Source organism: Coregonus lavaretus (assembly GCF_964263955.1).
Source record: "Coregonus lavaretus genome assembly, chromosome: 1".
Classification (NCBI taxonomy): Eukaryota; Metazoa; Chordata; class Actinopteri; order Salmoniformes; family Salmonidae; genus Coregonus; species Coregonus lavaretus.
Window position 1 is genome coordinate 4315465 of NC_139988.1, and position 23734 is coordinate 4339198.

Sequence of the window (23734 nt, forward strand, 5' to 3'; positions counted from 1 at the left end):
ACACACAGGTTGTGCAGGGTTTGGTTCTAGCCCAGTACTAACACACACGTAATCGTGATGATTAGGCTACAATAGGCTAGTAATAGCAATAGTTCAGAAGGTAAAGTGAGTCCATAACAGCCTTTCTTCTTTAATTCTCAGTCAATTTCAGACATTACAGACACACATTCCTATTTGCAGTCGCAGGAAAAAACGGCGAACTACGATGTGCTATTGGTGGATAGTCTTCCCATGTGATGTTCTTGTTGTCCGACGGTCGCTGTGTGCTAATGGCTCCTCCTGCAACAGTGAAACGGAGCTGAGCAAGGGTTGCAGGGGCAACGCAAAAATATATATTTTTCTCGAGCCGCAGGAGAGGGGTGACTTATTGCGCAATGTTTAAGAAAAAAACATTTTAGATCGCGTGCTTAGACGTCGTTCCAACTATAGAGAAGGGTTCGATTTATTTTAATTTTATTCTAAACACCCCAAATGAACTCCGTCAGAGCAACCAGCAGAAGACCCAGGCGAGTGTCGAGGCCGCGCCCGGTACAGCCGGAAAGGAACAACCAGGAAAGAGGTAATGCATGTAACGTTACCGCTAAGCTAACTGGGCGCATTTACAACCTTTTTAGAAATACGTTGGTTCGGTTACTTGTTGACTCAAGTTAAACGTTTGAATATAGTTGGTGGCTTTAAAAAAAGTAGGGTTGAAAACGTCTTTCCCTTTGGTGGAGATGTTAGGAAACGCCGAGGCTTCTTGCTCTGTCGGCAATCCCTAAGGCCGCGCTTTGTTTGGCTTGGTTTGTTCCTAGACCTAAACTAATCCTTGTTTATCTTGACTAGACTACAGATCGTAGAATAATGCCAGCTAGCTTGTTCAAAAACGCACTAACGACTATAATAATGGTTAGCCCACGAGTTTGTCATGCGGTTGTTTTTTCAATTTCTAGTTATTCTCGCTGGTGTTTACTGGCATGCTAAAGTTAGCCAGCTAGCTAGTACGCTAACGTAACGAGCAAATTGGCAACCCATGATGACGTTATCCGTAGACAACTAGCCAAGAGCTACGCATTTGTTTGAATAGCACTTTGGAAATTATCAAAGTGCACATTACTTACAATTGTTGTTAAATTAGCACATTGGCGGCAAATGTGTTGTTTCCTGTAATTACGCCTTCCCTTATAATTAACATAATCAAAGTTGGGTTTTGTCTGAGACGAGTTGTGGTTGTTGGCTAGCTAACATTAACGTTATAGCCACCTTGCTAAAGCAGTTAGGTAGTTAGCTATCTAGTCACATCACAAAATGTAGAGAATTATATTTAGGTAATTACATTCAGCATGGATAGCTCAATTAACTACATAGTAGCTGAATAAATCACGTTTTAGCTGTGGTTAACATTACTCTCGCATAAGCTAAATTAGCTTGACGCATCTAAATTAGCGAGCTAGTTAGACAAAATGGATTAGCTAGCTAGCTGTTCTATGTGCGTCGTCTCACCACGGTAAATCACCAAGGTCTGGCTGTTGGGATTGGCATCTCTGACCGTCGGACACCCACCGGCGTTGTGTCCCGAAGCGCACAGTGGGGTAACCAGGCAATCTTTCGAAAGATAACCTTTCAAAGGTAAACAATGTTTATGTTCTATGTGCGACAATCTCAGAAAATAGGCTCACTACCGGTACGTTGCCAGCTGATGAAGATGGCTTATTTCTTAATGCAGGGGAAATTCAACTGAAGGGACCGACCGTCAGCAGAGGTTTTTGTTAGGTGATTTTCAGTTGGCTTGATCAAACTAGGTTTACTACAGTCAATTTGCCAGCTACGTTATTGTAATGACTAGAAATTAACGTAAATAGCTTGCTGTTGGTTAAATGACAGATAGCCAGCACTAGCAGTATATCTGGAATGATCAGGTACAGGATAGACCAAGCCATACTAGTCACGTTAACTAAGGCAGCTTCAAAATAGTCAAGGCAGCTGTTCAAATGGTGGTCAGAGGCCTCTTTGAATTGCAGAGGTGAAGAGGTGCATGTAAATCAAATCACGTGTTTAGCAGATGTTATTGCGGGTGTAGCGAAATGCTTGTTTCTAGCTCCGACAGTGCAGTAATATCTAACAAGTAATATCTAACAATTTCACAACATATACCCAATACACACAAATCTAAGTAAAGCAATGGAATTAAGAATATATAAATAAATATATAGCTTATAAATATATAGCTTGGCTATATTGGCTGCGTTTTTACAGGCAGCCCAATTCTGATATTTTGCCCAATTATTGAGGGGTCCATCTGCAGACCCTGTTTACTACATGCCACACCCACTACATGCCGCGCCCACAACGCACACTTACTACATGCTGCAGACACTGCCATTAACGCTTTGAACACACTGACTGCATCATTGCGCAAAATAGTATGCAGCATCATCTAGATATGTGTACAACAAAAGTTAAACGTTAATCTTCTGCTACCATTTCTGTCAACCCGTTTACGCATACAGTTTGACGCATACGTTCAATAAATCCAACGTATGCACCACACAGAACGCACTGCAACTGCCTCTGCAACGCAATGCTGCAAGGCAAACGTAGCGTTCCATTGGAAATGAATGTACTTCTGGTGTACCAAAACGCAATGACGCAGTCGGTGTGTTCGAAGTGTAAGGCTGCTAGCTAGGACACCGGCACACAGTGTCCTTCGCCCCCGCCTGCCGAGCACTGCTTTCCCGCAGTTATTTTAATGTTACAGCGAGGGTAATCACTATCCTGTAGTGCCACGCAAGATTTGGGTTGGCTACACTAGCTAGCCACTTCGCTCACCGTAAAGTTAACAGAACTGCGGGAAAGCAGTGCTCGGCAGGCGGGGGTGAAGCTAGTGAGCTACTTACCTCATCGTACCGTTAACAGAACTGCGGGAAAGCAGTACTCGTCAGCGGGTACGAAGGACACTACCGCTAGCTAGCAGCCTGCTCCTTCAGTTTTTTTGTTGTTGGGGCTGTTTGATCCATAGTTGATGCGTTACCGCCACCTACTGTGCTGGAGTGTGGGCCAGAGACTGCGCTAGTAGCCTCAATGGCAGTGGCCGCGGCATGTATTCTGCAGATAGACATTATTGACAAACGAGCTGATCTAATTTTTTACATTTTAGTCATTTAGCAATAATAATAATAATATGCCATTTAGCAGACGCTTTTATCCAAAGCGACTTACAGTCATGCGTGCAAACATTTTTGTGTATGGGTGGTCCCGGGGATCGAACCCACTACCCTGGCGTTACAAGCGCCGTGCTCTACCAGCTGAGCTACAGAGGACCACATTTAGCAGACGCTCTTATCCAGAGCGACTTACAGTTAGTGAGTGCATACATTTTTCATACTGGCCCCCCGTGGGAATCAAACCCACAACCTTGGCGTTGCAAGCGCCATGTTCTACCAACTGAACTACAGGAGGCCAATATATACCTCCAATTGCAAGAAAATATTTTCTCCTAATTAATTATTTGTGCTGCGTTTAGACAGGCAGCCAATTCTAATATTTTTCCACTAATTGGTCTTTTGACCAATCACATCAGAGGTGCGTTCAGCAAGGGAAATATTTAGCAAACGTTGCCTAACGTTAGCAAACATATTCCATTTGTTTTGTGTTAGCCGCGACCATTTGCTAACGTTTGCGAACAATCTGAGACGGTAGTGTGCTGCGAACGGAAGTGTCTGCTTCAGGTCTAAACTGCCGCTAAAAATAATCAAGTGGCCATGTAGACTCAACTATATTTAGTAGGAATTGCTAAGTCATTTTCAGTTTGAATATTGTCGCTAAAAAGCCACAGTAATCCTTACAAAAAGTAGCTGTTTGATGTTTCACCGTAACATTTTGGAATGTTCATTCAAATAGTTCAACTGAAATTGTTACTCTGGCAACATGTTCGCCGCAAACAGAAGCCTTGTTGAACTCATCTCAGATCTTTTCACATCAGATATTTTTCAAAACTGATCTGATGGGTCAAAAGACCAATTAGTGAAAAAAAGACGCAGCCTTAGTGAAACATATGAAGTGGAATAAGAATGTTTGCGGCTGGCATTTGTGACCTGGGCTCGTTCTACTTCAGATGTGGAAGGGCATACACTAGAATAGAGATTAGCCCTAGGCAACTTTTACAGATTACAGGCCTACATATAGACATTTTGCATTCTTCATCGGCCTGAAAGAGAGAAACGCTGTTTTGTTTTTATTGCTACCACCTCTTAAACTGTTTCCAATCCATGTAGCTGGTATCCTATTACATTAGATCTTCCTTTGCTTTTGTACCCTAAAAACCTGAAATTGTATTTAGCTGATGGTGGCAAAGTCTTAAATGCGCCTCTGTTGCCCATTTCCATGGATCTGTTGGTTGATTAACTAGTGGGGCACTGCAACCAGGACAGGAACAATGCAGCTTGACCCGTTTGTCAGGCTGTCTTAATGAAGTGAACCCAGCTTCTTCCTGTTGAGGTCTTTATTCTGTCTCCTCCCCACCACCCCCAGGATCCCGTCTCTGGTCTTGGTTTGTTCACCAGTAATTACATTTACATTTACGTCATTTAGCAGACGCTCTTATCCAGAGCGACTTACAGTTAGTGAATACATATATATATATATATATTTTTTTTTCATACTGGCCCCCCGTGGGAATCAAACCCACAACCCTGGCGTTGCAAACGCCATGCTCTATCAACTGAGCTACATCCCTGCCGGCCATTCCCTCCCCTACCCTGGACGACGCTGGGCCAATTGTGCGCCGCCCATGAGTCTCCCGGTCGCGGCCGGCTGCGACAGAGCCTGGATTCGAACCAGGATCTCTAGTGGCACAGCTAGCACTGCGATGCAGTGCCTTAGACCACTGCGCCACTAAGGAGTAATGATGCATTGTTGATGCTAAAACAAAGGTGGAGCACAACCCGGCACACTACATGTCCTTTGTAGGGCTGACCCCATTTAGTCGACTGGACACACCAAGACAGTCGTGAAGAGGGCACGACAAAGCCTATTCCCCCTCAGGAGACTGAAAATATTTGGCATGGGTGCTCAGATCCTCAAAAATTCTACAGCTGCACCATCGAGAGCATCCTGACTTGTTGCATCACCGCCTGATATGGCAACTGCTCAGCCTTCGACCGCAAGGCACTGCAGAGGGTAGTGCGTACAGCCCAGTACATCACTGGGGCCAAACTTCCTGCCATCCAGAACCTCTATACCAGGCGGTGTCAGAGGAAGGCCCTAAATATGGTCAGACTCCAGCCACCCTAGTCATAGACTGTTCTCTCTGCTAACGCACGGCAAGCGGTACCGGAGTGCCAAGTCTAGGTCCAAAATGCTTCTTAACAGCTTCTACCCCCAAGCCATAAGACACCTGAACAGCTAATCATGGCTACCCGGACTATGTGCATTGTCCCCCCACCCCCTCTTTTACGTTGCTGCTACTCTGTTTATTATCTATGCATAGTCACTTTAACTCTACCCACATGTACATATTACCTTAATTACCTCGACTAACCTGTGCCCCCGCACATTGACTCTGTACCGGTACCCCCTGTATATAGCCTCACTACTGTTATTTTATTTTGCTGCTGCTCCTTAATTATTTTTTATTAAAAAAAATTACTTAACACTTATTTTTCTTAACTGCATTGTTGGTTAAGGGCTGTAAGTAAACATTTCACTGTAAGGTCTACACCTGTTGTATACGGCGTAATGTGACAAAAAACATTTGAGTTGATTTGATCGATTGTTTGGTCGATAGGCTGTTGGTCGACCGAGATCTTTAGTTGAGCGCCTTACTCAGTGGACTAATCCATTGCGGAGGCCACAGGGATGGCACAGTCCATCACTCTTAAGATGTGGTACTGACATTTTATATGGTTATATTATGTAAAAATGATGGTGCAACACTAATAAATATATTATTTTATAATAAATGCGCTTTCTCCCGCGTTGGATATGGTTGCTGTCCGCGGTTATGAAACATAATCTTCAGTGCGCCGTAGATTTGGCGCCTTTCCCTATGTTGCTATGTGCATAATAGCCAAATGAAGCAGCATATTGGGATTGAGAACAATGCAGCAGAGACGAGGAAACAGTCTTTGCCTTAAGCCCTATTTGGACGGTATTCGTTTTACTGGCACAAAACACCACAACTGTAATTTGTGTCCCGTCCGAATCTGACATGTCAGTAATTTGTATATTGCTGGAGAGTAACAAATCCAACCAGAATAGTCAACTGTTTTTTGCCGAACTCCAAGGTCCTCTGATAATACTAGTCCCGTGCGAATCGACATCCCTGTGTTTTGAGAGAAATGTCTGAGTTTGATAGGTGTTGCTCGCGGTTTGAGCGAGAAAACAATAACTGATTTGATAAATAGAACAAAGTGCTGCGCATAGCCTATATATGAATGGCCTACATGTATCAACTTTCACAGTGAATGCTTTTGTTTATATGTTTTGTGCGTGTGAATTGAATATTGGCAAATGCATCAGTAAAGAATATTGCACCTATTTTAATGTAACCCTTGCTGTTAATAGATCGCAAAGCAGCATACAACTGACCTAAACATTTGGAAATTATAAGTTCACTTTCGCATCCATGGCCTTAAAACGCAGCTTAAGTGCAAGTGCACTGTTTAGCTCACATCTGAAGGCTGGGGGGCATTTAGGCCTTACTGCGGATCGCTAAAATATCCTAATTCAAATATTATGGTGACAAAATACAAAAGATGGTTTGGTATGGTTTAGAAACTTGGGAACCAAGCTCGAATTATCAGTGTAGCCCTGTTATCGCCTGGACTCAATTTATTGGAGGAAAAAATAACGAATTACAGAAGGCAGTTTGGAAAAAAACGAATCACGTCCTGCTCGTCCTCTGAAATAACGGACATTATGGGGTAATAATTACGTAACCAACGTTCTCTAGTATTACAAGTCCTGTGCGAATAGGGCTTAGCCTAATTGTCTAAGAAAATTGAGAATAGAGCAAACCCCAACTTAATTAGGTCTATAAATCAATAGCCTAACTGTTAAATGTGCCTGGCTTTATAAATCATCCATATACAGTGCGTTCGGAAAGTATTCAGACCCCTTTACTTTTTCCACATTTTGTTACGTTACAGCCTTATTCTAAAATTGATTAAAAATAAATTAAAAAACTCAATCTACACGCAATACCCCATAATGACAAAGCAAAATCAGGTTTTTAGACATTTTTGCAAATGTATTAAGAATTGAAAACTGAAAATACATTTACATAAGTATTCAGACTTTTTATTCAGTACTTTGTTGAAGCACCTTTGGCAGCGATTACAGCCTTGTGTCTTCTTGGGTATGACGCTACAAGCTCGGCACACCTGTATTTGGGGAGTTTCTCCCATTCTTCTCTGCAGATCCTCTCAAGCTCTGTCAGGTTGGATGCACAGCTATTTTCAGGTCTCTCCAGAGATTTTCGATCGGGTTCAAGTCCGGGCTCTGGCTGGGCCACTCAAGGACATTCAGAGACTTGTTTCCGAAGCCACTCCTGCGTTGTCTTGGCTGTGTGCTTTGGGTCGTTGTCCTGTTGGAAGAACCTTCGCCCCGGTATGAGGTTCTGAGCACTCTGGAGGAGGTTTTCATCAAGGATCTCGCTGTACTTCGCTCCGTTCATCTTTCCCTCGATCCTGACTAGTCTCCCAGTCCCTGCAGTTGAAAAACATCCCCACAGCATGATGCTTCCACCCCCATGCTTCACTGTAGGGATGGTGCCAGGGGCCCTCCAGACGTGACGCTTGGCGTTCATGCCAAAAAGTTCAATCTTGGTTTCATCAGACCAGATAATCTTGTTTCCTCATGGTCTGAGTCCTTTAGGTGCCTTTTGGCAAACTCCAAGCGGGCTGTCATGTGCCTTTTACTGAGGAGTGGCTTCCGTTGGGCCATTCTACCATAAAGGCCTGATTGGTGGAGTGCTGCAGAGATGGTTGTCCTTCTGGAAGGTTCTCCCATCTCCACAGAGGAACTCTGGAGCTCTGTCAGAGTGACCATCGGGTTCTTGGCCACCTCCCTGACCAAGGCCCTTCTCCCCCGATTGCTCAGTTTGGCCGGGCGGCCAGCTCTAGGGAGAGTCTTGGTGGTTCCAAACTTCTTCCATTTAAGAATGATGTAGGCCACTGTGTTCTTGGGGACCTTCAATGCTGCAGAAATTTTTTGGTACCCTTCCCCAGATCTGTGCCTCGACACAATCCTGTCTCGGAGCTCTACGGACAATTCCTTCAACCTGATGGCTTGGTTTTTGCTACGACATGCACTGTCAACTGTGGGACCTTATATAGACAGGTGTGTGTGCCTTTCCAAATCATGTCCAATCAATTGAATTTACCACAGGTGAACTCTAATCAAGTTGTAGAAACATCTCAAGGATAATCAATGGAAACAGGATGCACTTGAGCTCAATTTCGAGTCTCATAGCAAAGGGTCTGAATACTTATGTAAATAAGGTATTTATGTTTTTCATTTTTTATACATTTGCAAAAATGTAAAAAAAACCTGTTAGCTTTGTCATTATGGGGTGTTGTGTGTCGATTGAGGGGGAAAAGTATTTTAATCAATTTTAGAATAAGGCTGTAACGTGTAGCTCAGTTGGTAGAGCATGGCATTTGCAACGCCAGGGTTGTGGGTTCGATTCCCACGGGGGGCCAGTATGGGGAAAAAATAAAAATGTATGCACTCACTAACTGTAAGTCGCTCTGGATAAGAGCATCTGCTAAATGACAAAAATGTAAATGTAAAAGTCAACTGGTCTCAATACTTTCCGAATGCACTGTAAATCTACAGAAATAAGTAAATAACTTCTGTTGCCTGTTGGAGTGTTTAATAGCCTACTGATTTTGTGAGCACCAAGCCTCATGCAATGGCAAAATGTCGGATAAAGCAATTTCACAGATTTGGATGGTTTTAATCTTTGCTATGCTCTAATAACGACGCTCTATCTTTTTTTAGTTAGAACAGAGTGGTGTTACTTGTAATTTATTTTGTGTTCCAAACAGGCAGAAAAATAATATTGTAATCTAACAGCACCTGTTTGTCACACATAATATGCACACAACTCTCACTCCTATACCCTCCTTTTTCTTGATCTCCTTCTTATTATTACAATTATTATGATCATCAATTTAATAATTCATGTTATCATTAGTAGGCTTTGTATAGTAGCCTTGTAAATTATAACCACCATCGAGCTGTAGGCCTAAGATCGCGTGCTATTTAGTCTGTATACCATAACTTACTTAGGCCTGTATTTCTTTATGTAGGCTACTGTATCAGTCAATTAATATTTTAATCATTAACCTAAACAATAAATAAACTGCAATTCATGAATGCGTGCAACTGTTTTTAGTCTGCTGTAATAAAGGCTTTATATATATATTTTTCGTTAGAACAGACTCTTTGGTACACTTATTTAGTGTTGTTTACACTGTTCCTAATGGTCAGAAAAAATAATAATATTGTAATCTAACAGCAACTGTTTGGCACACACAATACTCACGCAACGCTTGCTCTTATACCCTCCTTTTTCTTGATCTCCAGTCTTCCACAACTAAGTCAAATGTCTTCCACAGATCTGACTTCTCCTTTGCCTCCTGGGCAACCAGTAAACATTCCCCTGTTTCCAGTTTCTTTTTCACGTCCTCCGCATCCATTTTGCTGTCGACATTACTGTGTTCGGAGTTTGTTACAACCAATTTATTGATGTGATTATGATAGGCTATAGGACAGGACCTCTTGGTCACATGCATGCGATGCTTACATGTTTTACATAAAGAGAACAAGTGTTGAGGGAATAGGGAATGTTTTTCCTAAACAAATTAGGGATTTCGGTAGCAGTCAAACAAGTAAGAAACTAAATGAATGAAATTGTTGTAGCTTCAGCACGGGCAGTGCAATAAACACTTCCTGTGCTGTGGTGCTTTTTCGCTGCAGTCGGGAGGGAAGCGAGACAACGTGCGCTAGTCACACAGGCACTAGCTGTCATTTCTTTAAACAGTGTGACCATCGGGCTCTTTCTTGAATCATTTGTGTGCTTAAAGCATCAGACAAGCTCAGTGCATTTGTAGTTGGTTTTATTCAAACTCATAGGGTGTGTCTGTCTATTTTTGATAAAAATACGTTTAAACATTTCGACCTATCGAAAGAACAGGATGACTCTCGGGTCGACCAATATTTATTTTTAGTCAGGGATAGCCCTAGTCCTTTTGTAATGGTTGTTTGTCTACAGCAGGCAGTCAGATGGCTTCTGGGTACTGTGTTTTGAATAGGCCTAGACTATATGTAAGGTTTTTAGGCCTAATGACTTGCTGTAGTGCCGTTTGTGTTTGGGGTGCTGTTGTTGTAGTAGACTAGAGATGCTGTTGTAGTTGGCTAGGGCTAGGTAGAGCCAGTGTTTGTAGTGGTTACTGGACTAGTAGCCTTGGAGAGCAGCCTTGCTTCGAGAGCAACACAGTTTGCTGGAGCTAAGAGCTCCCAGCTGGGGTGGTTGTGGTTGGCAACAGTTATGGACTCAGACGTTATGGATCCTTCAGGTAGAATGGACCTGTGTTATTCACCTGCTGAAAGTAAACTGTCTGGAGTCACTTCAAATGAATGAAATCCTCTGTCCTCTGGCTGCTAGCAGGAGATGTAAACAGTGTGTCTACAAACCAGGTCAGTCCTGCTGTTATTCTCTATCTCTTGTCATAAACTAACACAATTTGTTTTTTGGGGGATGGTTAAGTTCAGATGGTGCAGACCGTGTTCAATATGTTTCAAAAATTGATCTTCACATTTTGTGGTCTGACGACAGCTCTTTTATGGGGGCGTTCATTTTGTAATTGTGTTTCGTGCATTGCACTTTACGTGTGACAACAATCTAATCAGAGGAAAGCTCAATAGCACCCCACATCTGTTTGAATGTTTTAGCTGGTCAAAATACCCTCCTCTGCCTTGTTAAGGGTAAATCATAGTCCACAGCCGCTGAGACGCGTAAGTCCGGCGTCCCATTGTGACATAGCTACGTGGCTCTGAGACCACCATCCGCTGGGGACGCACAGGCTAAACGCACACCTTCTCACAATTCCCAACCAACGGGGCTCCGGTACACGTCCTCTATTCATTTGAATGTGTTGACGGTTGGAGAAATTGCTTGAGCTGCGCTGACAATTTGAAAAGTATGAAAGCCAGCGGTCCAATATTCTAGAACAAGGGGTCATTCTAGAGTTCTGAAATCTGCATTATCAAAACGCAGACCTTCAAAAAAATCTGCTTTTCAAACCATTTTAGATGGGTTTTATATTGAAAGTCATGCTTTTTTTGCTTCAATAGAGTGATCAAGGGTGTGTAACCAGGGCTACTCAGATGTTTTACCAGCCAAAGTATTTTCCCCTGCTAAAATTACATCAACAGAACACAAAAAAATGGATGAGCATCCTTTGTAATGTTTCTAAATCAAATGTATTAATAGTAAGAAGTAATGTGGTATATTGTTTATTTTAACCAAAATATCACAGGAGACAAGAATGTTCAGCTACCCCTTTAAGTACGTGAGGTTAACGAGGTAATGTGACTCAAGTCATGTGCCTGTGAGATTGAGTCTGACTAATAGCAGCGTTGTCTTCTCTTCCCTAGCAGTTGAAACTCAAACGTTGAAAAACAACCTAGCTTGTGAACAAAACAATGTAAATAGCCAAGAAACACGAGGACAACGTCTCACTCATTCGTAGTTCTTTGACTTTGTGCGATTCATTTACCAGCTATGAAACAAAACGGCAGAAATACTTTGAAAACTACTGCAGCATTTATTTTACTATGTGATCATACTTGACTATTTTTATTAAAGAATGCAAGTGAAGTGCTCACTCTGTGGCATTCTAACCACCCGCCAAGGTGGCTGGTGAAATGGACATCTTACCCGCCAATGCCAAAATCTACCTGCATTTGGCAGGTGGCGGGTGTTAATTTTAGGCCCTGTGTGCAACTATAGTTTTCCTTCACAGAAAATACATTAGTGCAACACATTCGGCAGAAAATAAGATTTTCATCAGATGACAACAGAAGTGCAACATTATTTGGCTAGCAGCCACACAAGTAAATTAGCTTACAATGAATAAGCAAGGTATTTTTTGCACATATTATGCATGGCCATCATATTTCTAATGTTTATCATAGAAAGAATGTAGCCAGCTACATTTCCTAATGTTTTGCTTGAAGTTAATCTTGCATTTTACCGGAGAAAAGTAGGCTACACAGAGAAAAGTAGGCTACACAGAGAAAAGTAGGCTACACAGAGAAAAGTAGGCTACACAGAGAAAAGTAGGCTACACAGAGAAAAGTAGGCTACACAGAGAAAAGTAGGCTACACAGAGAAAAGTAGGCTACACAGAGAAAAGTAGGCTACACAGAGAAAAGTAGGCTACACAGAGAAAAGTAGGCTACACAGAGAAAAGTAGGCTACACAGAGAAAAGTAGGCTACACAGAGAAAAGTAGGCTACACAGAGAAAAGTAGGCTACACAGAGAAAAGAGTGCTGTCTGCTGATAGAATGCTACTGTAGCACAAAATGAGTCTGATGCCAAGCAGAAATTACAATAACAAGCATTTTAGATCTGCGTTTACAAAACACAGCAAGATATTTCTTACGCAGTTTTTTTTCTTCTTTGTGAAAACAAAGAATTGTGCGTTAACGCGACCCCTGTAGAACACTGCTGTGCCTACGCATAGACACTAGAAGGCTCTGTGCAACATTGCTAGAAGGCTGAACTTTAATCTGTTGTATCTCTCCCAACTTTTGTCATAGGGTTCATTCCCTCAGGAAACAACAGACTGTCTCAATGATTTATATAAACCTCATATATATATACACTGCTCAAAAGAATAAAGGGAACACTTAAACAACACATCCTAGATCTGAATGAATGAAATAATCTTATTAAATAATTTTTTCTTTACATAGTTGAATGTGCTGACAACAAAATCACACAAAAATGATCAATGGAAATCAAATTTATCAACCCATGGAGGTCTGGATTTGGAGTCACCCTCAAAATTAAAGTGGAAACCACACTACAGGCTGATCCAACTTTGATGTAATGTCCTTAAAACAAGTCAAAATGAGGCTCAGTAGTGTGTGTGGCCTCCACGTGCCTGTATGACCTGCCTACAACGCCTGGGCATGCTCCTGATGAGGTGGCGGATGGTCTCCTGAGGGATCTCCTCCCAGACCTGGACTAAAGCATCCGCCAACTCCTGGACACTGTGGTGCAACGTGGCGTTGTTGGATGGAGCGAGACATGCTCCATCCTCAATTGGATTCAGGTCTGGGGAACGGGCGGGCCAGTCCATAGCATCAATGCCTTCCTCTTGCAGGAACTGCTGACACACTCCAGCCACATGAGGTCTAGCATTGTCTTGCATTAGGAGGAACCCAGGGCCAACCGCACCAGCATATGGTCTCACAAGAGGTCTGAGGATCTCATCTCGGTACCTAATGGCAGTCAGGCTACCTCTGGCGAGCACATGGAGGGCTGTGCGGCCCCCCCAAAGAAATGCCACCCCATACCATGACTGACCCACCGCCAAACCGGTCATGCTGGAGGATGTTGCAGGCAGCAGAACGTTCTCCACGGCGTCTCCAGACTCTGTCACGTCTGTCAAATGTGCTCAGTGTGAACCTGCTTTCATCTGTGAAGAGCACAGGGCGCCAGTGGCAAATTTGCCAATCTTGGTCTCCTCTGGCAAATGCCAAACGTCCTGCACGGTGTTGGGCTGTAAGCACAACCCCCACCTGTGGACGTCGGGCCCTCATACCACCCTCATGGAGTCTGTTTCTGACAGTTTGAGCAGACACATGCACATTTGTGGCCTGCTGGAGGTCATTTTGCAGGGCTCTGGCAGTGCTCCTCCTGCTCCTCCTTGCACAAAGGCGGAGGTAGCGGTCCTGCTGCTGGGTTGTTGCCCTCCTACGGCCTCCTCCACGTCTCCTGATGTACTGGCCTGTCTCCTGGTAGCGCCTCCATGCTCTGGACACTACGCTGACAGACACAGCAAACCTTCTTGCCACAGCTCGCATTGATGTGCCATCCTGGATGAGCTGCACTACCTGAGCCACTTGTGTGGGTTGTAGACTCCGTCTCATGCTACCACTAGAGTGAAAGCACCGCCAGCATTCAAAAGTGACCAAAACATCAGCCAGGAAGCATAGGAACTGAGAAGTGGTCTGTGGTCACCACCTCCAGAACCACTTCTTTATTGGGGGTGTCTTGCTAATTGCCTATAATTTCCACCTGTTGTCTATTCCATTTGCACAACAGCATGTGAAATGTATTGTCAATCAGTGTTGCTTCCTAAGTGGACAGTTTGATTTCACAGAAGTGTGATTGACTTGGAGTTACATTGTGTTGTTTAAGTGTTCCCTTTATTTTTTTGAGCAGTGTGTGTATGTATGTGTGTGTATGTATATGTATATATATATATATATATATATACACACACACACACACACACACAGTGGGGAAAAAAAGTATTTAGTCAGCCACCAATTGTGCAAGTTCTCCCACTTAAAAAGATGAGAGGGGCCTGTAATTTTCATCATAGGTACACGTCAACTATGATAAACAAAATGAGATTTTCACATTGTATGATTTTTAATGAATTTATTTGCAAATTATGGTGGAAAATAAGTATTTGGTCAATAACAAAAGTTTCTCAATACTTTGTTATATACCCTTTGTTGGCAATGACACAGGTCAAACGTTTTCTGTAAGTCTTCAGAAGGTTTTCACACACTGTTGCTGGAATTTTGGCCCATTCCTCCATGCAGATCTCCTCTAGAGCAGTGATGTTTTGGGGCTGTCGCTGGGCAACACGGACTTTCAACTCCCTCCAAAGATTTTCTATGGGGTTGAGATCTGGAGACTGGCTAGGCCACTCCAGGACCTTGAAATGCTTCTTACGAAGCCACTCCTTCGTTGCCCGGGCGGTGTGTTTGGGATCATTGTCATGCTGAAAGACCCAGCCACGTTTCATCTTCAATGCCCTTGCTGATGGAAGGAGGTTTTCACTCAAAATCTCACGATATATGGCCCCATTCATTCTTTCCTTTACACGGATCAGTCGTCCTGGTCCCTTTGCAGAAAAACACCCCCAAAGCATGATGTTTCCACCCCCATGCTTCACAGTAGGTATGGTGTTCTTTGGATGCAACTCAGCATTCTTTGTCCTCCAACCACGACGAGTTGAGTTTTTACCAAAAAGTTCTATTTTGGTTTCATCTGACCATATGACATTCTCCCAATCCTCTTCTGGATCATCCAAATGCACTCCAGCAAACTTCAGACGGACCTGGACATGTACTGGCTTAAGCAGGGGGACACGTCTGGCACTGCAGGATTTGAGTCCCTGGCGGCGTAGTGTGTTACTGATGGTAGGCTTTGTTACTTTGGTCCCAGCTCTCTGCAGGTCATTCACTAGGTCCCCCCGTGTGGTTCTGGGATCATTTTGACCCCACGGGGTGAGATCTTGCGTGGAGCCCCAGATCGAGGGAGAAATGTCTTCCATTTCCTAATAATTGCTCCCACAGTTGATTTCTTCAAACCAAGCTGCTTACCTATTGCAGATTCAATCTTCCCAGCCTGGTGCAGGTCTACAATTTTGTTTCTGGTGTCCTTTGACAGCTCTTTGGTCTTGGCCATAGTGGAGTTTGGAGTGTGACTGTTTGAGGTTGTGGACAGGTGTCTTTTATACTGATAACAAGTTCAAACAGGTGCCATTAATACAGGTAACGAGTGGAGGACAGAGGAGCCTCTTAAAGAAGAAGTTACAGGTCTGTGAGAGCCAGAAATCTTGCTTGTTTGTAGGTGACCAAATACTTATTTTCCACCATAATTTGCAAATAAATTCATAAAAAATCCTACAATGTGATTTTCTGGGGGAAAAAATCTTAATTTGTCTGTCATAGTTGACGTGTACCTATGATGAAAATTACAGGCCTCTCATCTTTTTAAGTGGGAGAACTTGCACAATTGGTGGCTGACTAAATACTTTTTTTCCCCACTGTGTATATCACAGTGAGGGGAAAAAAGTATTTGATCCCCTGCTGATTTTGTACATTTGCCCACTGACAAAGAAATGATCAGTCTATAATTTGAATGGTAGGTTTATTTGAACAGTGAGAGACAGAATAACAACAAAAAAAATCCAGAAATACTTATTTCCCTCATTAAAATGCAAATCAATTCATAATATTTTTGACATGCGTTTTTCTGGATTTTTTTGTTGTTATTCTGTCTCTCACTGTTCAAATAAACCTACCATTCAAATTATAGACTGATCATTTCTTTGTCAGTGGGCAAACGTACAAAATCAGCAGGGGATCAAATACTTTTTTTCCCTCACTGTGTGTGTGTGTGTGTGTATATATATATATACATACATACATACATACATACATACATACATACATACATACATACATACATACATACATACACTCAGTTTATCAGGTACGCCCATCTAGTACCGGGTCGGGGCCCTCCTTTGTCTCCAGAACAGCCTGAATTATCCGGGACATGGAAACGTTGTTCCAATGGTATCAAGGGACCTAACGTGTGCCAGGAAAACCTTCCCTAGGCCGTTGACACCAGGCAGAATGGGGCCATGGCCTCATGCTACTTACGCCAAGTCGGACCAGGCGCTGTTTTTCCACTCCTCAATTGTCCAGTGGTGTGATCGCGTGCCCACTGGAGCTGCTTCTTCTTGTTTTTAGTTGATAAGAGGGGAGCCCGGTGTGGTCGTCTGCTGCAATAGCCCATCCGTGAAAAGGACTGATGAGTTGTGTTCCGAGATGCCGTTCTGCACGCCATTATTTGCCTGTTTCTGGCCCGCCTGTTAGCTTGCACGATCCTTGCCATTCTCCCTCGACCTCTCTCATCAACGAGCTGTTTTGCCCCACCGCACTGCTGCTGACTGGATGTTTTTTGTTTGTCGCACCATTCTCGGTAAACCCTAGACACTGTAGTGAGTGAAAAGCCCAGGAGGCCGGCCGTTTCTGAGATAATGGAACCGGCGCGCCTGGCACCAACGGTCATACCACGCTCAAAGTTGCTTAGGTCACTAGTTTTGCCCATTCTAATGTTCAATGGAACAGTAACTGGATGCCTGTCTGCCTGCTTCATATTGCAAACCACGGCCACGTGACTGGCTGTAGGAGCAAACCATTTTCTTGAATGGGGTGTACCTAATAAACTGACCACTGGGTGTATATTGGCCCAGAGCCATATGTATCTATCTATATGCCTCTTTGTAGGCCTACAATCATTTGATGTAGCTTATGTATGTCTATGGTTAGGCTTGATACAAACCGACAGGGAAGGTTTCACAGGGTCTGTCTGTGTGACCCAATTACACAGTGTACACATACATAGACATTCTGACCCTGATGACCTGAGGGGTAGCCTAGTTCACCAAGCGAGCTGATTTGCCGTATCTTGTTTGTACAACTGACCGTTCAGGCTACTATCATTGTCATGTTGTTGTGAATCGTTTGTACTATGTCTTCCAGGCATAAGACGTGGCTTTTCTGGTGAAACTTTCTGACCTGCTGCCTCTGAAACTACGATGTGGTTTTGATGATGTAATGGTCTTTGGACCTAGTGACTGTCACGGATTAGAAGTTTAGTAGTGGGAAGGACTGGTCTGGAATCATTGCTGTTCTTGATTGTTTGCGGATTAGAAGTTTAGTAGTGGGAAGGACTGGTCTGGAATCATTGCTGTTCTTGATTGTTTGCGTTGCCCTTAGCCTATGCCCCCAAACGGCTCTTAACTCTTTATTGCTGCTCGGCCTGCTCCTGATCGTCAGGCCTAGAATCTGATCTCTCCTCAGAAGAGTTCAGTAGTCATGAACAGGGCCTAAAATTAACTTTTTGTTCCACCAGCCACGGTGGCAGGTAGATGAGAATCTACCAGCCTCTCAGATTTTTTACCAGCCAAAATAATCTTTCACCATAATTACATTTAAAAAACTGATGACCATGCTTTGTAATGTTTCCAGAACAATACATTTATTAGTAAGAAGTAATGTGGTGTATTGCTCAATTTAATTTAATTTGTTCTTTTAACCAAAATAACAGATGAGACAAAATGTTCAGCTGCCCCTTTAAGGGTGGGAGGTTACCGTGGTAATTGGGCCACTGGAGGTGTGTGAGAGATTTGTGATGTGACTAGTAGTAGACGGTGTCTCTTCACTATCAGTGGAAGCAGCAAATTCAAACTAACATTGAATAACAACCTAGCTTGTGAACACAACAATGTAAATAGCCAAGAAACACGAGGATAAAGTCTCACTTTTCTGACTTGAGGTAAATTAGACCAATGTTAATGCCTGTGGCAGCGCCTCCATAAATGAATATCAGCGCTTCACTCAGTGTGCAAAGCTGTTGCTGCACGAGGGGGGATGTAGGAGTCCTATTTCTTTGTGTGATTAGCAGCTATGAAACAAAACAGCAGAATACTTTGAAAACAGCTACTTCAGCATTTTTCTGCTTGAAATTGCAACACGCACATATGTTCATACTTGACTATTCACAAATGCGAATGTAGAGCCCTGCAAATTGACCACCTGCCAACGTGGCTGGTGAAGTAGACATTCTTACCCGCCAATACCTATATCTACCCACATTTGTCGGGTGTTAATTTTATGCCCTGGTCATGAAGCTGCTGCTTGCAGAGACATGATAGGATAGAGGCTGGTTCTGTTGTTGCTACCATCTAGGGAGATCTTTGTAACTCATCTAAATGTATTTAGTCCTCAGCAATATTGACGTGCAATATCCATATGGCATGCAATATTCTGAAAGGCCTCTCAGCCACGTGTACTTTGTGTAGTTTACTCCATTTATAGTTTGCTTCCCAGACACACCAAGCCCCGCCCCCTGTCACTCGAGCAGCAGTTCTTCCTCCTCACTTTTAGATTCACTAGAAGTTTGCATGCTGTTCCGTTAGGTCAAATGCAGTCAACAGATTGTTCCAAACAAGAACGATGCTTCTTCCCACTTATTATAAATCATTCTATTTCCATGATTCCAACAGTTCACTCAGTTCACTTTTTGCCCATATCAAGTGTTATGATCTATTTCGCAAGTCAAATCGCAATATTTGGTAAAAACACAAAAATGCTATTTGATTTTTTTGCCCATATCGTGCAGCTCTACTGTCAAGGAACCTGAAGACAGAGATTGAAGACCACAGTGGTCAAGTTAGTGAGAAATGACTACAGTTAAAGGGGAGGATAGCCAATGCTATCACATGTTAAAGGGGAGAGGAGAATTAGAATTAGTGAGAAGGCTTTTTTTCAGATTCTAGTAATTCTATGATCAGCACACACAACACCATCCATTTGTCTCTGGTCATGCTATCCTGGTCCCCTGGGTTCTGTCACCTGCTCCGTTCCCCCCACCATGACGGGTGGGGGGAAGGCAAACTCAACAGGCAGGGTCACGTTCAGTTGGCATGACATGTCCTATGAGAACCCGAAGGGGGGGGGGGGGTTATGGTAGTCAATGGTTTCACACAGACAGTTTCATGAAAGTCACCATCGCAAGTAATAAACCATGCAAGTGACATTTTCTATTGGTTACTTTTCTTAGGTAGCCTAAATAGGTAGGATGCTAGCATTGTGATCACTGGTCTATGTGAATGAAGCCAGATAGTAAAACGTCAGTTTCATGCAGATATTGGCGCATGCATATTTTTGCATATGTACATATTTTCACGGCAATCAGGAAAGAGCTTGGTTGGTAAATCTCGGGATCCCGCTAGGGTTGGGCGGTATCCAGATTTTCAAACCGTCATACCATTTCTCTACCATACCGGGGTATACGGTATTACCGGAAGTGCACACAAGGGGTGCTATTTCCCCAAAAAATTATTGTAACTTTATTTTTGTTGATGCACAAAACAATTAAGGCAACAGGGATCTTGATCCAGGCGGGGATTCAATATGTCTGCTGTAACCAAGAAACTTGATCTTGACATTTTAGCACTTAGCTAGCAAGTTAGCAAACCAATTGCATAGCTGGAGCCCTGAGCTGGCTATAATTTATTTGACACATCTTAGATTTTTTATAGTTATAAGCAGTGGCGTAGTTTTTTGTTTTCTTATGGTTTTGAAAATCATACCGTTGGTATTTCGAAATACCCCGGTAAACGGTATATTGCCCAAGCCTAGATCCCGGTTCCCTGTGTTAATCCCTAGTCCCAAATGAACATGGTGACCGTATTTGCATTATATTGGCATTAGGCCTACATGTGGAATGGTAAGCACATTACTTTCTACTTTGTGTTTGTAAAGATTTTTCACCCATTTGATGTTTCTCCTGCTCAACCGTTTTGTTTGTGTGATTTAGTTTGTGATTTCACCTCAGACAGTGACCGACCAAGGGTAAGCAGTGTGAGAGGTATGGGGATTGGGGGTTGCTTAGGGCTGGGAATTGCCAGGGACCTCACGATATCATGATACTTAGGTGCTGATACAATATGTATTGCGGTTCGATAATGTCATTTTATTGTGATTCCATGTTCCAAACATATTATGGTGAGCATAATGTAATTGCTCACCATATGTCTGTTGCAGAGGGACAAGAGAGCCATGAGTAAACACGTTTTGATCAGTCATGGAAATAAAATTACTGAAAACATTTTGGCTCACTATTTAAAAGCTTCAGTCCAGACATGTGGGTGTACAGTAACTGAGGAAGAGCCAGAGAGGTTGTGAATGGGAACTCAAGTGCCCGTAGCTGCAGGGATGTCATTTACTCGCTGCTTCATTTATGGATCCACAGCAGGGACTCCTCGCTTGACTGCAGAGGAATGCAATGTGGCCAAATACTCTGCTGTCAGTCATAGAGATATGAGAAGCAGGCTGACTTATAGAACTCTTCTCTGTTAAAGATTTTTGAGCTGTGCAAAGGAAATGTAGCTCACTGCAGTGCAGCCATAGTCTGGCATTTCTACTAGTCGTATCCTATGCAGAGTTCTAAGGACTAGCCTCTGTTTCATTCTAGCCCTGTACTCTTATTTACCAGTTCTCTTTTATAAACAAGGTTACTTCACACAAATTATGTCACAGGAAAAATGAAGTTGTATTGGATTGAGTGTGAATGGTTTACTATGATCATTGTTATGGCTCTGTTTTTGAGAGCGTGTGTGTGTAGCAGTGGCAGTCGGTGGTGCATAGGATGAGGGAGGATGATAAAAATGTTTTATGACCATGGCCTTATTTCTATTACAGCATGTTGGATGACTGTCATTCATATTCCATTCACCCAGTTCAATGTAACATCCATAGGTTTAGGCTACTACATGATACACACATTTTCCCTGTACCCATCATGAGGTTTTTAGTCATTTTAGTAATCAAGGTGACAGTGACACATTCAATACCGCCTTGCACTCTCTTGCTTGCATCTAGCTGATCTAGGGTGTAATCATTAGTCCAACAGTTTCTATTGGACAAATTCAGGTATGTTTATCCCCATTTTGTTTGCTTCCATTTAAGAAACGTTTTTCAACAGAATCGGCGGAATGAATACACCCCTGATCACACACAAACGGTTAACTTTCATAGCAGCCACATAAAAACAGTACGATCACTTTGCTCGTTGTCTGTGTATGTAATTCCTTCTCGCAACCATCTATCCGCTCTCCTCCTCTCACCTTTTCCCTTCGCTTGTGGACTTCAGTGCACAACACATTAGCTGTCTGTGACCAGGCGAAAAAACCTTTCCAAGCCAAACCTTCAAACTGTATCGTTACCGTTAACCGCTACACACAGCCTACATCATTGTCATGTCAGTATGAAAAATGTATGCACTCACTAACTGTAAGTCGCTCTGGATAAGAGCATCTGCTAAATGACGTAAATGTCATACTGCAATCATGCAGTACAGTGTACAGTCAGCAAGCAGTTTAGCAGTTACACCGGCTGGCCCGGTGGCAATAAATTAATCAAACCAAAAGCTTACCCTGACTTGGAAGAGTTCCAATGTTGGATGGCCAGCTAGCTAACATAGCATCCCTCTCTGTTTGAGCCGGTTGTTTGAGTAGGCTAAACTAGCTAGCTGCATTTGCTAGCAAAGTGAAGGTAAAAAATAAATAAAATAATATAGCTCTCTCTCTCCCCTTAATTGTTCAAAACTGTTCAACTATTGTCTCTCTTTGTCAACTACTCACCACATTGTATGCACTGCAGTGCTAGCTAGCTATAGCCTATGCTTTCAGTACTAGATTCATTCTCTGATCTTTTGATTGGGTGGACAATGTCAGTTCATGCTGCAAGAGCTCTGATAGGTTGGAGGACGTCCTCTGGAAGTTGTCATAATTACTGTGTATGTCTATGGGAGTGGGTGAGAATCAAGAGCCTCCTAGGTTTTGTATTGAAGTCAATGTACCCAGAGGAAACTAGCTGTCCTCCGGCTCCACCATGGTGCTACCCTACAGAGTGCTGCTGAGGCTACTGTAGACCTTCATTGCAAAACTGTGTTTTAATCAATTATTTGGTGATATGTGAATATATTTAGTATAGTTTTATCGTACTGTTTTTAAATGTTTCACTTTTTATTTTTATGACATTCACTGAGGAGGATGGTCCTCCTCTGAGGTGGCCGACTATTCCTAATGTGATGTGTAGATCGGATCGTCATAATTTAAACTGCATGGCTGAGCGCGTACTGGTGTAGGGCTAGGCTATAGGCCAGGGATGGGCAACTCCAGTCCTCGGTGGACTGATTTGGTGTCACACTTTTGCCCCAGCTAACACACCTGACTCCAATAATCAACTAATAGTGGTCTTCAGTTTAGAATGCAATTAGTTTAGTTTGCTGTGTTTGCTAGGGATGGGGGGAAAAAGTGACACCACTCCGGCCCCCGAAGAATGGAGTTGCCCATCCCTGCTATCTCAGATACGTTTCTTGCAATTCTACTACACTTTATTTTACTGGAGACATTCTCAGAATCTTTTTTAATACGACACGAATTACAGGGTAGCCTACTCTGCTGACAATGACAAACAGATCAATAAAAACGTTGTCTGATCCATATAATAAGCCTACGAGAAGGGGAGCCACAAATAGCGTACAATATGACATCCATCTAACCTGGAGGAGGAAATTATTGTCCAAAAGCGAACTCTCAAGTGGCACTGACCCAACAATGATAGTGAATATGCGTATTCACCGGGGATATGGTCGATGCCCTCCGCTGGAGCCAATAAGATGGGCTATATCAAGGGTACTCAACTCTTACCCGACGAGGTCCGGAGGCTGCTGGTTTTCTTTTCTACCTGAAAATGAATTGCACACACCTGGTGTTCCAGGTCTAAATCAGTCCCTGATTAGAGGGGCGCAATGAAAAAATGCAATGGAACTGGCTTCGAGGTCCAGAGTTGAGTTAGCGGGGGCTGTACTGTTCAATCAATTAAGTTGAGAATTCTGCCAACTATAAAATACAGATTAGTCTTTTCATTGTCTTCTCTTTACAGTAATAGCCATTTGCTTTCCAAACTATGATGAAATATTGCGACATGTCTGGCTAGGTCTCTGCTTTTCACTGACAGTCGCAACTCAACAATCAACTATTTGGTATTTGCCATGCGCGCTGCCCAAATTGTGGGCCCATCCGTCTGTAGGCTATCTGCCATTTAAAACAATCCACAGCTTATTATCGTTTT

At 43.0% G+C, this 23734-nt stretch overlaps 1 protein-coding gene across 4 annotated transcripts in view; it reads left to right on the plus strand.

Annotated features, from left to right (window-relative positions):
* Positions 1 to 251: 251 nt before the first annotated feature.
* LOC311134567 (F-box only protein 11) overlaps positions 252 to 23734 on the plus strand; it is a 41347-nt gene continuing 17864 nt past the window's right edge. For 3 of the 4 annotated variants that reach the window (XR_014613705.1, XM_084168274.1, XM_084168276.1), the window contains exon 1: positions 277 to 559. Coding sequence is in view for 3 of the 4 variants with exons in the window: in XM_084168274.1 (XP_084024400.1) it covers positions 472 to 559 (88 nt within the window). In the remaining variant the exon portion in view is untranslated. Of the gene's footprint in view, positions 560 to 23734 lie in introns of all 4 variants that reach the window. The other variant, XM_084168275.1, reaches the window with a different exon arrangement.